General features: G+C 40.5%; 4 protein-coding genes across 7 annotated transcripts in view; 3 read left to right on the plus strand and 1 right to left on the minus strand.

Annotated features, from left to right (window-relative positions):
• Window positions 1-527: 527 nt before the first annotated feature.
• LOC104813257 (gibberellin-regulated protein 14-like) lies at window positions 528-1355 on the plus strand. The gene has a single exon (XM_010540824.1). It carries the CDS (start codon window positions 528-530, stop codon window positions 1353-1355), a length of 828 nt encoding a protein of 275 aa, XP_010539126.1.
• A 1375-nt stretch (window positions 1356-2730) lies between these two features.
• On the plus strand, window positions 2731-7072 carry LOC104811661 (inactive beta-amylase 4, chloroplastic). 2 transcript variants are annotated; one of them, XM_010538424.1, is made up of 10 exons: window positions 2731-3067; window positions 3506-3634; window positions 4065-4311; window positions 4692-4912; window positions 4986-5063; window positions 5144-5303; window positions 5700-5953; window positions 6244-6313; window positions 6648-6716; window positions 6850-7072. In XM_010538424.1, the coding sequence occupies exons 1-10, from the start codon at window positions 2853-2855 to the stop codon at window positions 7000-7002; spliced, it is 1596 nt and encodes a 531-aa protein (XP_010536726.1). In that variant the 5' UTR covers window positions 2731-2852; the 3' UTR covers window positions 7003-7072. The 2 variants fall into 2 exon arrangements, with proteins under 2 accessions (XP_010536726.1, XP_019057972.1); XM_019202427.1 differs by lacking the exons at window positions 2731-3067; window positions 3506-3634 and having other exon boundaries at window positions 4232-4324; window positions 4683-4912.
• A 162-nt stretch (window positions 7073-7234) lies between these two features.
• Window positions 7235-9018, plus strand: LOC104811662 (protein TIC 20-v, chloroplastic). 3 transcript variants are annotated; one of them, XM_010538427.1, is made up of 4 exons: window positions 7235-7405; window positions 7812-7873; window positions 8042-8090; window positions 8660-9018. In XM_010538427.1, exons 2-4 carry the CDS (start codon window positions 7825-7827, stop codon window positions 8898-8900), a joined length of 339 nt encoding a protein of 112 aa, XP_010536729.1. In that variant the 5' UTR covers window positions 7235-7405; window positions 7812-7824; the 3' UTR covers window positions 8901-9018. The 3 variants fall into 3 exon arrangements, with proteins under 3 accessions (XP_010536729.1, XP_010536728.1, XP_010536727.1); XM_010538426.1 differs by having other exon boundaries at window positions 7235-7873; XM_010538425.1 differs by lacking the exons at window positions 7235-7405; window positions 7812-7873; window positions 8042-8090 and having other exon boundaries at window positions 8115-9018.
• The window catches only part of LOC104811663 (fasciclin-like arabinogalactan protein 1), a 2175-nt gene continuing 564 nt past the window's right edge, over window positions 9011-10621 (minus strand). The window contains exons 2-3 of the mRNA XM_010538428.2: window positions 10315-10621; window positions 9011-9771 (exon numbers count right to left, since the gene is read on the minus strand). The exon at window positions 10315-10621 is cut by the window's right edge and continues 5 nt beyond it. Of these exons, the coding sequence (XP_010536730.1) occupies window positions 9145-9771; window positions 10315-10621 (934 nt within the window). The 3' untranslated portion in view covers window positions 9011-9144. The remainder of the gene's footprint in view (window positions 9772-10314) is intronic.

Genomic DNA, 10621 nt, shown 5'->3' on the forward strand with positions numbered 1-10621 from the left:
TTGTTTTTTTTTTTTTTTTTTTTTTAATTTAGTTTTTGGTAGGACAAAGAGACATGTGTATACGATTTAACATAAGTTCGGTCCTAGAATTCATTCTCTTAACCCTTCTGATTTGTGTTTTTTGAGACCTTGTTTTCTCCTGTGTACTATTTAGGTGGAGACAAGAACAAGATTCTATCTTGTGCAGGGAAAGTAATCTTGATTGTAATGACAATATAAGATCCTTGAAAGAGACGCAAAGAGAGAGCAAAACACTTGTACAACAAACTCAATTGCAAGAATGGTCTGAATCAAGACTGATAGACTGGTACTTGCCGGTTGGAATCTGACGATCAACGGCTACTTCACTGCCTACAACCGGTCAACCTACGTACGCCGCCACCGCTCCCAACGGTCACATTTCTCGAATGTTACAACGTTTGGGTTTTATTTTATGATTACCATTTTAAAATATTAAAAAATATCGGCTTATATAATACGGAAATCAGAACGGAGAAGAACATCGTCACAAGGATCCAAATCCAAACATGCATCGGTCGGTTGTACTTTCCGTTTTCGTCTTCTTGATTTCTATTTCCGGTAAGGTACAAGCCGACAATGCACCCGCTCCCTCGCCCAAACCTTCCCCCAATAAACCCCAATCTCCGGTGACTTCTCCGGCAAAATCTCATCACTCTGCTGCTTCTCCCTATAGTCCTCCGGCATCTCCTCAAACGCCCACTTCACAGTCTCCGGCGACGCATTCATCTCCGATGACAACTCCGTCGACAACCCCTGTTTCTCCTCCAACCGCTGCAACTCCGGCAAAGTCTCCGTCGACAACCCCTGTTTCTTCTCCGACGGCTGCGACTCCAGTAAAGTCTCCGTCGACAAATCCTGATTCTCCTCCGATCGGTGCAACTCCAGCGAAGTCTCCGTCGACAAACCCTGTTTCTCCTCCGATCGGTGCGACTCCGGCGAAGTCTCCGTCGACAAACCCTGTTTCTCCTCCGACCGCTGCGACTCCGGTGAAGTCTCCTGTGTCTCCGGCCGCTTCTCCGCCGCCCATCACAGCTCCCTCACAGTATCCGGTATCTACTCCGACGAAATCACCGGTGGGATCACCGCCGGTGACGGCGGATGCGCCGGAGACATACCCTAGTATTCCGTCGAGTTCAGCGACTCCAGCGATGACGCCGGAGATATTCCCATACGGTCGCGGGCCCAAGAGTCAGGCTCCGGCGACTGCGACGGCAACATTGGCGCCGGAGACAGCTAAGGGACCGGTGGGCGATAATTCGAGTTCGAGATCATTGCACGATGTGCGTGTCATCTCGACGGCATTATTGGTTCTTGGAACCACTTTGGTGATTTAGACAAATGTTTTTCTCCCCTTCTCTACATTTCTAGTGCCAGTACTTGATTTCCCGTTATTATAGTTTTTAATATATTACATTGATTTTGTTATAAACATGTATGATTAATAATGATTTTAATTAAATCAGTTACATGGGAAACAATCATCTAATACCATTAATCACACAGCAAGAAAAACAGTCCAACTTTAAAAAATTACAAGAAACAGTAATAAATAATGATCATATTCATTATAGACACTTACATCGAATCTGATTTAGATATTAATATATTCCTGCTATTTAATAGGTCTTTAAATCGTCTAATTTAAACATATTAATAAATATATAAACGAATCGTTGAATGAAGTGAAGTGATGGGACTTGTTGTAATGGATAATTTACGTGCTTATCCAAATGAGGAGGTACTTCCACGTCACGGAAAGAAAAACCATTTGATATATATATATATATACACATATATATATACAAGGTGAGGAAAAAAATCGTATAGGGCACCATTTTTTGTTGAACAAAAAAAAAAATCTTATACAGGGGAGTACAATGATTTTCATTTATTTCAATATGGCCCCATATCTTGTACTTATTTCAAAATGTTTACTGTACGTTTGTGACGCTCATGGAGTGCCAAGTGCCAACCCTTTCATTTTTAAAAGTTATATTGGAATGAACACCAAAACAAAATTGTGTGGGCCAAATTTCGATTCATGCAGGTGGATGAAAAGTTTTTTTTTTATATTGATAGTATTTTTAGAAAATGTTTATTGAAATATTGAAATAATGTATATTTAATATTAATATTATATTGTAAAAATTAGTAATAATGTTTACCATTTAATTTTAGAAATAATGGGTACTGTCATCTCCGATATTCTTTATATTCTAGTTTCAATAAAATACAATGTTATTTTTTTCAATATAAATATTGTATTTCTAGAAAAAATAAATATTCCCTGGTTATAAGATTTCTGTATACAAAACCATCTTAGCCACCTAATGCACAAATTCTTTTATAGCTTTCGAACGATTATTGAAAAAAATTTGCCTTTTTAATATTGATATGATTTTATTTTAGATCATTAATCCAAATTTTCTGGTGTGAGATATATTATTTTCCTGATTTTTGGTGAATCATCTATAAATTTTTTTTCGGCTCAAATCATCTTTTAAAGTTAAGAATGTAATGTTGTAAGTACATTTGCTAAACTTTTGACATTATAAGAAATATAGAGGCGAAAATCAATAAGTGAAATATTATGGGGTAAATAAAAGAAATCAGAAAAATATACGGGCAAAATCGAAAAAAGAGATTATGGGACGGGGCAAAACGAGGGGAAGGGGGAAACCATGAAAGCAAATATTTTATTCTCAGGATTTTAAATTCACAAAAAAGAAAAAAGGAAAATAAACGAAAAAATTGCGTCTCTCCATCTCCGTCTCTTTCCTCCGCACATACCTATCAGGGAAATATCTCCGTCGAAGGCGAAGCGGACGGTAATGGCGGAGGTAGGAGGTGTCGGATGCGGATGTCGCGCCATATCCGGTGGAAGCTTGTTTTACCCCGGCGGATTCACGGTGGAGTCTTGTTTCTTCGGTCACAGAACGAGAAGGACCCGGAGCTTCTTCCGAAACGTCTCGATGATCCCTCCTTTCAAGCCTGGACGCTTATTCTCGAAGTGTCGATCCATCTCCGGGAATAGCCGCATTTTTAGGTTTGATTTTCTTGTTTGGCGTGTGATTCCCGATTCATCGGAAATTTCGGTGCCTCCTGCTGTTTATCTGTGATTTTCGAATTACAGATTGGATTGAGGAAGTTTTCTGAGGGTTTCTGGGTGATTAGTTAATGGAAATTGGGGAGGTGGGAAAAACTAGAAGTTTTTGCTGAGAAATTTGTTTGGGTAATGGATTCTTCCGGACATTATGAAGCCTGAGCATCAATTTATGAAAATTAAGGTCGTCATGAAATGCTATGTTTAAATTGGTGAATAGGGAGAAAATTTAAGTTAACGTTAGCTGATGACATTGTTCAGTTCCAGTTATCTGGTGTCTGGAGTGTAGCTAAATTTGTTAGATGGGTTGATTCGAGAGTGCCATTGGTAAATCAGTTAAGAAGTTTCCTTAACCGATATTCCTTGATTCATATGCTACAGTATGGATGGTCGAGAGAAATCAAGATCACCAGTATTGGTATCATCAAGACATACAAGAGTTCCTGTATTTGTGATGTTGCCTGTTGATACATTTGGAATAGATGCTTCTGGGTGTCCAAGGATTAAAAGGTAGGGTTTTTTGGTCCACTTATTCCTAAAGTTGACAAACATCCAACTTACCATCCCTTGAATTACAGTATCTTGCATATAGAAGATGGTGAAACCAGACTACTTTTATTGTCAAATATAAGTTCAGAACAGGGCAGTTATAATGCGCCTGGCATAGTCTGTTCAGTATCTTGTTTATCAGAGTTTCATCTAAAGAGAAAAACTAGTTTCATTTCATGCTGTAGTCTGGTTTCATCTTCTTCTATATCTTGCAAGATACTGTAACAAGGGATGGTCAGCTACGAAGTGCCTGGCACAGTTGGTTTGGTATTCTGGTTATCACTTATCAGCGTTTCATCTAAATAGAAAAATTAGTTTCATGTTTCTTCTCTGCCGTTATGTATTCGTCTTAACCGGTAGGTAATGAAGTTTTGATGTTTTCTTGTTCCAGAATCAGGGCTTTAACAGTTTCTCTGAAAGCACTCAAGTTGGCTGGTGTTCATGGAATTGCAGCAGAGGTTTGGTGGGGCATTGTAGAGCGTTGTTGTCCGTTTGAGTATAAATGGTCATTATATGAAGAGCTTTTCAGATTGATTTCTGAAACAGGGTTGAAGTTGCATGTTTCTCTTTGTTTTCATTCGAATATGCCCTTGTTTGGTGGAAAAGGGGGCATCAGTCTTCCACTGTGGATTCGAGAGGTTTGTATTGTTAAATAACAGGTATCATGTTAATCATATATACCTACATATTAATGATAGCCAGTTGTGTTGCTTTCTTTTTCAACACCCCAATCACCCTCTCTTCTCTTCCATTCGAATTTTCCTTCTCCTTCTGAGACTTGCTAAGACAAAGGAATTTATGGCTACAGGTTCTTTTTTATTTGGTTAATATCGGAGATTCTAAGATTCCTTTAACATGGTCCTAGATTCTTGTTTTATTCTCTTTCCTTCTCCCTCTCTTGTTTGAGTAGAATACTCTGTCTTTTGAAGTGATGCAGCCCTTTTCTTAGCAGATTCTGCATATCCTTATTTCTCTTGTAACTAGTTTCACTAAACAACCTTTTCTTTCCCAATTTCAGATTGGAGACCTCAATAAGGATATCTACTATCGAGATGAGAATGGATTTTCCAATAGTGACTATCTCACACTTGGAGTCGACCAACTTCCTTTGTTCTGTGGTCGAACTGCCCTTCAATGTTACGAGGATTTTATGATTAGTTTTTGTAATAAATTTGAACCACTCGTTGGAAGCGTAATTGAGGAAATAAGTATCGGTCTTGGTCCATCAGGAGAACTCAGGTATGTTCAAGTTATTTGTAGATTACACATCATGGAGCCAAAATACGAATTTCTTATAAGGCATTAGTTGCAGATATCCTTCGCATCCTTCCGGTGATGGGAGATGGAAATTCCCTGGAATTGGTGAATTCCAGTGCTATGACAAGTACATGTGAGTAATTATTCAGGCAACTTCTTTCTTTCCCTGTTGTGGATCACATTTATAGATTAAGAGCGCTCACTTTGTTTTAGGATGGAAGACTTGAAGGTGGTGGCATCCCAAGAAGGGAAGCCTCAATGGGGAGAACGAGGGCCCCAAAATGCTGGCTGCTATAATAGCTTTCCATCTGGAGTTCCTTTCTTTGAGGATGGTCATGATAACTTTCTCTCTGATTATGGTCGTTTCTTCCTTGTAAGTTTCCCTGTGGTAGCATCTTCTACTATTTTAGTATTTTTCTTAACATAAAGTTCGCATTATCATGCATTTTACTCCTATGGCACTTTCATTCTTCTGATAATGGATTTCTCCTCAGCATTAGACAGCTTTGAAGAACAATGCCATTGATTAAGAATATATACAGTCATCAGGCATTAGTTTCACAAAATGTTTGCATTGTATTTAGAATGCAGACACACAAACACTTTGATTTTGTTGTATGCATGTATGTGTAGACAAACACACATATTTTGCTTTCAAGGCCTAGGTACACGATCATGAGCCGTTTTTCAGATGTAGTGGGAAATAGGGTCTGGATTATAGAAATATATTAAAAGTAGATTTAAAACACCCATATGTTTTTTGATGTAGGAATGGTACAGTGGAAAGTTGATTTGTCATGCTGATGCTATTCTTGCCAAGGCAGCTAGAATATTTAGGAGATGTCAGGAGGGGGAGAAAAGTTCTGTAATGCTTGTTGCCAAAATTGGTGGAATCTATTGGTGGTACCAGACAATATCGCATGCTGCTGAACTAACTGCTGGTTACTATAACACCAGTCTCCGAGATGGTTATGATCCTGTTGCTTCTGTGTTATCTCGGCATGGGGCTGCTTTGCATGTCCCGTAAGATGTTGCTTTTCTTTTCAGTTTCCTTTATATATATATATATGCTCCATGTTGTCTGTCAAAGCATAGCCATTCTATGCTCCCCACAGTTTGGCTCTCTCTCACACACATTTCGTAGAATCCAAATATACTCCATGTTGTCAGCATGAATGCATGGTCATTATATACTCCCCACAATCTCTCTCTCTCTCTCTCTCTCTCTCTCTCTTTCACATATGCGCACACACATTCCTTGGAATCCACATGAGTTCGATTTTGCTCACGAGATCAATCTTGCTTCTGGTTAGTTGCTTGGATATGAAGGACAGTGAAACACCACCAACTTATCTTTGCAGCCCTGAAGGATTACTGAGACAGGTATTTATCCTATTTTATGTGGCAAATCTCCTTTCCATCTCTAATATTGGAAATCTTTCTTTTCATGGTTTTCGGCTAAAACATTACATTGCATAAGCCCTAAATGAAGTTTTTTGTGTCTAAATAATATCTCGAACATTCTAATCTTTTACATCTAAGTGCAGAGAGCACTATTCCTCATGTTATTTGTTTGTTTTATTTTTATGGAGAGAAAATAAGCATATGCCAGGAAGATGAGGTTGCAGAGCCTACCTGATGAAAATATACACAGATAATATCATTTAGGCGCCTAATAAATGATCAGATTCTTTTTAATCCTCCTTATTATTGCTAGATACACAATATCTCAAAGAAGAGGACTATATATTTGACTGGAAGAAATATGAATGAAAGATTTGATGAGGTGAGACACATCCTATTATCTATTGCAATTTCAATTGTCCTTTTCCTGCTCGCATTACCGGCTGGTAGTATTTTGTAATCTATTTATTCTTGGCATAAGAAAAACGGGTTTGTGTTTTAACAATTTCGCACAGATGGGGTTGCAGCAAATACGTGCCAACTGTGTCCAACCCAACGGTGATGCTGTAAGATCATTTACCTACTTCAGAATGAATGAGAAGATTTTTAGGGTTGAAAACTGGAACAACTTTGTACCCTTTGTTAGACAGATGAGCGCAGACATGTAAATTACTGTCAAATAAAATCCAGCCATTTATTATGTAATCTGTCACGAACAATTGACCTCATTGACCCCCACCATATTGTTTTTTCTTATTTGATGGGGTAAATCAAAGTAGCGGTCTAATTTCTGGTCCTATACGCTGTTTCGATATCTTTTTTTCTGCTGCTTTCTTAAGACCCTCAGGATTATACTGGAGGGTGGGTGAGGTGAAAAAAATTACCTTGTATAGTTGCATTAGCAGTAGCATAGGAGGACTTGATTCTCTTTTAGCCCGGTTGGCCTATTAACCCAAAGAAAAGGTACGTAATTCTTTCCATAACTGAGCATATTAACCCAAAGAACAGGTACATAATTCTCTTAGGCAGACCCGAGGTGCCTTCAACTGAGCATATTAACCCAAAGAAAAGGTATGTAATTCTTTCCGTTATCTTGGCCTTTTGAATAATATATGCTGTTTTCGTGCTATCTTGGAGATCACTGAATGGCAGTGATGGATTTGAGACTTGTGGTTTGTACGTCCAGCTAATGTTATGAATTCGTTCCCTTGGCTATAACTCGTTTGCCCTTCCACCGATAGCATTCATTCCCGACCCTTGTAGATGTTTGTTCACTACCCATGCCTGCATCTGGAAATTGTTTCCGGAAAAAAGGATTAGAGGAAAGCGTGTTTCGATTTGCATTAGGATTAGAGTTTGAAGCATTAAACATTCTAATTTCTGTGAATAAATCTTATGTAGTATCGTAACTTTGTGCATAATGTTACCTTGGCATTCTTGATGTGACCCAGTTGCATGACTGACTGTTATGGTGCAGCGTGTAGATTGTTATGGACGTGGACGTGGAACAATTCACAGCATCTATGAGTCCATGCATATGTATGTAGATGTTGCTTATGATGATATATCACTCACCTTATACATCATCATGCATGGTCCATGAGCTATCTGCATGTTGTGCCCTCTCTCCCATCCGTGGTTTTGTAAGAGGTTTGAGTTGGAGATCTTCTCCCAATCTTGTGACCATTGTCATGTTTTCCGGTGCAGGGATTGAAGAGAGGAGGGCATCACCAGAATCAACTACCACTTTAAACAGGTATAACTGCGTGCCGTTTACCTAGTAATTACACGGCGTGTAGTTTGTTCGCTGTGTGCATGAACGCTGTGAGGTTTTTGTTTTTTCTCTTTTTTATTAATTTTCCTTTGGCGAAAGAAGATATTTATTTTCTTTCGTCTTTACTTCTCTTCATCGGTTGCTGTGAAACCACCAGTCATGGCAATATCTCATCTTTGTTCACCATTGCCACCTCCCTTTTTCTCCCAAACCAAAACCCTAACTCTAATCGACCGTTCGTTTCCCTCTCTAGACCCTAATCCTCGATTCCTCAAACCCAGAATCTCGAGGGAAAGATCAGTCCTCGTTCAATCCAAGGGCCAGGATTCGGCCGACGTCCCTGACCGGATAATATCAGCCGTCTGCTACTTCTACCCTTTCTTCGACGGGATCCAGTACGGGAAATTCGTCATCACCCAGTTCCCGCCGATTCAGATTCTCATCCAGCCTTTGTTTCCGGCCATAAAAGTATTCAAGAGCTTTCCCTTCAATGGGTTCCTTGTGTTTTTGACACTCTACTTCGTGGTGGTGAGGAACAATAATTTCAGCAGGTACGTGAGGTTCAACACGATGCAGGCGATAGGGCTGGACGTGCTGTTGATATTTCCGGATTTGTTGGAGAGGAGTTTCAACCCGAGACAAGGGTGGGGTTTGGATCTGGTGATGAGTTTGGACAGCACTGTCTTCTTGTTCTTGCTCGTCTCCCTCATCTATGGCTCCTCTTCTTGCTTGCTCGGTCTGCTCCCTAGACTGCCCATTGTTGCTGATGCTGCTGACAGGCAAGTCCTCTGATCTTCTGATCTCTCCTCACTTTCCCAATAATCTCTTCATATGGTATTCACAAGTGTAATTTGGATTGAGTTTCCTTGTTGTTTGGTTCTGTTTATGATATTGCAACCTAATTACTCAATTTCATATGTAGTATCAAAACGTAGTAAAATACAACACTGACTAAAATGCCAAACCCCCAAACCCAGAAAAGAAAAGGATTAAAATAACCAAAATCAAATAGCAACACACGTTTACTGACAGGACACTACATCAACCATAGAGCACAAAGACAGATCAAACTCATGACCAATCCAACCTTAGCTCCTCCAGCGATCCTGTCCCCTGCATCATCCGCTGTCTGATCGGCCGGGTCTTCATCATCCGGGGAATCCGCTGGAGAATCCGACTCATCGAAAGAATCCGGCGAATCTGCCGCTTTCTTCTTCCCCTTCCCTTTTCCCTTACCCTTTGAAGCTTTAGGCGAATCTGCAGGTTCTTCCTCTTCGGGACCTGGGGCAGGAGCCGGCGAGGGAGCTTCCACGGCCTTGAACAGCTCCTTCGGCAGTAGAACCTTATCCGTTGCGTAGATAGCCAGTGGCTGCTCGTCGATCAAAGTATCGATGATCTTAACTGTATCGATCCTCGTCTTAAGGGTGACATCCTCGCCGTCGTTCTGGACGGTTAGCTCGAACTTGTTGGCTCCGTCGGTTGCAAGAGTGTTCATCGGACCATTGTTCGATTTTAGCATCGACATCGAGTAGTAGGTCGGGACGGCGAGGAACTCCAAGAATGCTTCTTTGTTCGGAGCAGTCAAGTTCTTGTATTTCGGCAAGAAACCTTTCATCGCGTCGTCGCCTGGACAGAACACTGTCATTCCTCCTTCCACACTCTCCTGTAATAAGATCATCGTCACGTCGAAAATATCAGATTTTTGTCCGACCAATCCAAGAAATCGGAAAAAAAAGTACACCCTTATGTAAATCTTGGTGTTTTAAGTTTTTACTGAGTAGTGTAATTTTAGGCAAAATGCAAGAACAATGTTCACTGCAATGTCTTAAAATGGAAATGTTCTTCAAGTCTGGTGCTTGATGACATGATCAATGAGAGATGGGTTGGGGAAAAGGAAGAAATCATTGTTCCTTTCCATATTTTTTTTTCATTCTATACTTAATCCGTATTGAAATTTGAAATTGGACTAATCCTCCAATAATTGAGCTAATCTTTGACCGATTTGCCACTAAGGTACCTAAAAGCTTTTGACTTTTGTTTTTCAAAGCACATGCATCCCATGAACATGAACCCATCACCCAAAATCTCTAAAGCAACTCAAATTTTTAATTTTCAATTCAAGGAATAAAATGTACACTTAAAAGAGTGATTATTGCTAATTAAGCAGATGATTAGTTACTAATTTTGGGATGGATGGCTTGAGTACCTGGTACGTCTTGGAAGCTCCGGGATTGGCGAGGAGGGTCTCGGCGAAGACCTTGCAGCCATGCGCCGACATTATTCCGGTGAGGTTCATCTCTGCCGGCGCCGGCGTCGGAGCCGCCGCGACGTCCGACGGCAGGACCTTGCTGATCTGGATCACCGAGATGTTGTACGGAACCTCCTCTAGGGATTTGACGAAGAACGCCGACAGATCTCCGCCGTCGGGTCCGAACCCGACCTTGCCTCCCCTCAGATCCGTGATGTTGACGAACCCCGAGGTCCCCGGAGCCGAGCCGGTGGCCTGGAAGAGC

This window comes from Tarenaya hassleriana, unplaced genomic scaffold, assembly GCF_000463585.1.
Source record: "Tarenaya hassleriana unplaced genomic scaffold, ASM46358v1 Cleome2, whole genome shotgun sequence".
NCBI lineage: Eukaryota > Viridiplantae > Streptophyta > Magnoliopsida > Brassicales > Cleomaceae > Tarenaya > Tarenaya hassleriana.